This window comes from Microtus ochrogaster, chromosome 6 (genome assembly GCF_000317375.1).
Source record: "Microtus ochrogaster isolate Prairie Vole_2 chromosome 6, MicOch1.0, whole genome shotgun sequence".
NCBI classification, from domain to species: domain Eukaryota; kingdom Metazoa; phylum Chordata; class Mammalia; order Rodentia; family Cricetidae; genus Microtus; species Microtus ochrogaster.
In genome coordinates, this window is record NC_022013.1 from 46,373,387 (window position 1) to 46,375,954 (window position 2,568).

A 2,568-nucleotide genomic window follows, 5' to 3' on the forward strand; every position below is an offset into this window, starting at 1 on the left:
TCCAGGTTTAGTAAGTTGAGCATCCAAACTGCCCAGCCCCCCCCCCAAAGCCAGCACATGCAGTAAAAAATTCAAATTTCAATAAGCAGTGGTAAACACTCACCTTTAATCCCAGGACTCAGGAGACAGAGACAGGTAGATCTTTGTGAGTTCGAGGCCAACCTGGTCTACAGAGCAAGTTCCAGGACAGCAAGGGATACACAGAAAAACCCTGTCTTGAAAAATATTCAAATTTCCCAAAACAGTGTGTTGTAGCTCAATATCCAATATGCATGTTATGTTTTTCTTTGTGCTTTTTCCTCTGAATCCCAATTGCTAATCTCACTCGCTAATGTTTATGCTAATCATAATCATGACTCCATTTCCTCATCATCCTAAAATGAAAATTTTGTTCTTAAAAGTAAGAGTGTTTTTCAGACCCTTTGACGTCTGAGTGTGCAGGAGCACTCTGCCTTCCCAGTGCATCTCACCTGGTACATGCTTCGTTGTTACATGTGTGAACAGAAGCAAGCGTTCACTCATAGTCTAGCTCTAGGCAAATGTTAGATTACACACTCAAGGCTAAATGGTAGGGAGACAATGCTCAGCCCGAGTCAGGAATGTTTTGATGATGGTGGTTTTGCTGACCATTGCTAAGATACCCTTTATAACAATTACCAAGCAAATTTCACCTAATGTATGATAAGCCCTACCCAGCCTTATACACACTAGACCATGGTATAATACATATGCTTAGGTGATGTAAAATATAAATATGACTACGGTACAGTAACATCTACTGACATCTTGATCAATGTACCTAAGGAATTATTAATTAATAATGATAAATTGTGCTTAAGTCTTGTAGATATTAATATTCGTATATAATTCAGCTGTTGTGTATCAACTTGAAAATACTGGGAAAACTAGTTCTGAATGTTTTCTTTCATTGATCCCATAGGTTGCCATTCTAACTCTCTGGAAGCATCACGATTTTGTTGGGAAAGTTTTACATCACATCAGCCACATCATAGGATCCATGGAAGGGTACAATGTGTCGTCCACTGACTTCACTTTCCTGGGGCTGTTCAACACAGAGGAAACCTCGGGTCTTGTGTTTGCCACCATCTCTGTCATCTTCCTCACCGCTCTGGTGGCCAACGGCATTATGATCTTCCTGATCCACACAGACCCTCACCTCCACACCCCTATGTACTTCCTCCTGAGCCACTTGTCCTTCATCGACATGATGTACATCTCCACCATTGTGCCCAAGATGCTAATCGACTATCTGCTAGGGCAAAGGACCATTTCCTTTGTGGGATGCACAGCTCAACACTTCCTGTACCTCACCCTTGTGGGAGCTGAGTTCTTTCTTCTGGGCCTCATGGCCTATGATCGCTACGTGGCCATCTGCAATCCGCTTAGGTACCCTGTCCTCATGAGCCGCCGAATCTGTTGGATTATCATCGCAGGCTCCTGGTTTGGCGGGTCTTTGGATGGCTTCCTCCTCACCCCGATCACCATGAGTTTTCCTTTCTGTAGTTCGCGAGAGATCAATCACTTCTTCTGCGAGGCGCCTGCTGTGCTGAAGTTGGCATGCGCAGACACAGCCCTCTACGAGACAGTGATGTATGTCTGCTGCGTTCTGATGCTGCTGATCCCTTTCTCCGTGGTTATCGCGTCCTATGCCCGGATTCTGGCCACGGTCTACCACATGAGCTCTGTGGAAGGGAGAAAGAAAGCCTTTGCTACCTGTTCCTCTCACATGACCGTGGTGACCTTGTTTTATGGGGCTGCCATTTATACGTACATGGTGCCACATTCTTACCACTCGCCGTCCCAAGACAAGATTTTTTCTGTGTTCTACACCATCCTCACGCCCATGCTGAACCCTCTCATCTACAGTATGAGGAACAAGGATGTGGCTGGAGCTCTGAGAAGGGCACTGGGGAGGTTCAAGAGCTCTCACCCAGGGTCGGGAGACTTTTGACTGTTACTTCCTTCGCACACGAATGAATGGGAAATCGTTCGTGCGGCTGGGCCTGAGCTGAGGGATTCCAGTGCAAGGGAAGACTGGGTGCACAGGGGAAAAGTCAGCATGAAAATGTGACTTCTCAATCTTCCATGTGTCCTCTATTTCCCGCCCCCAAACCACCTTTCTCTCATGAGTTTTAAGACAAAACTGTGTTATTTAACACTGACTGAATTTTTTCTTGGTTGTGTAGCCCAGCCGGTCCTTGAACTCATGGCGGTCCTGGGTTCACCTTCGGAGTGCTAGAATTACAGGCAGCACTACAATGCGTGCTTTTTCTTTCCGTTCTTTTATCTTTCTTTGTTCCTATGACTTCACATAAGTATATAGTGGCTTCTCAGACTACAAACTGGGGAATTTCCCCCTGAGAGTTACTTTTCAGAGTTGAATAAGGCTACACATAGTAAATGACAAGAATGGCATCAATGAGAGAAGGAATAAGATGATATTAAGTACTTGTTAGGATACTCTGTGAGTCGAACCCACCCTCAAGGGCAAGAGAAATGCTGCCCTTCCTGAGCTGGCAAGAGCTGGCGCAGCCACCAGTGTGTTCC

The 2,568-nt window shown here is 45.5% G+C and overlaps 1 protein-coding gene and 1 pseudogene across 1 annotated transcript; one reads left to right on the forward strand and one right to left on the reverse strand.

Annotated features, from left to right (window-relative positions):
• Positions 1–479, reverse strand: part of LOC101989828 — a 45,880-nt pseudogene extending 45,401 nt beyond the window's left edge.
• A 509-nt stretch (positions 480–988) lies between these two features.
• On the forward strand, positions 989–1,972 carry LOC101979174 (olfactory receptor 2T1). The gene has a single exon (XM_005348539.2). The coding sequence runs from the start codon at positions 1,019–1,021 to the stop codon at positions 1,970–1,972; it is 954 nt and encodes a 317-aa protein (XP_005348596.1). The 5' UTR covers positions 989–1,018.
• Positions 1,973–2,568: the final 596 nt, after the last annotated feature.

What these genes read in the sequence shown, in the direction of transcription:
- LOC101979174 (XM_005348539.2), top strand. Translation starts at nt 1,019, where the DNA reads ATGGAAGGGTACAATGTGTCGTCCACTGACTTCACTTTCCTGGGGCTG.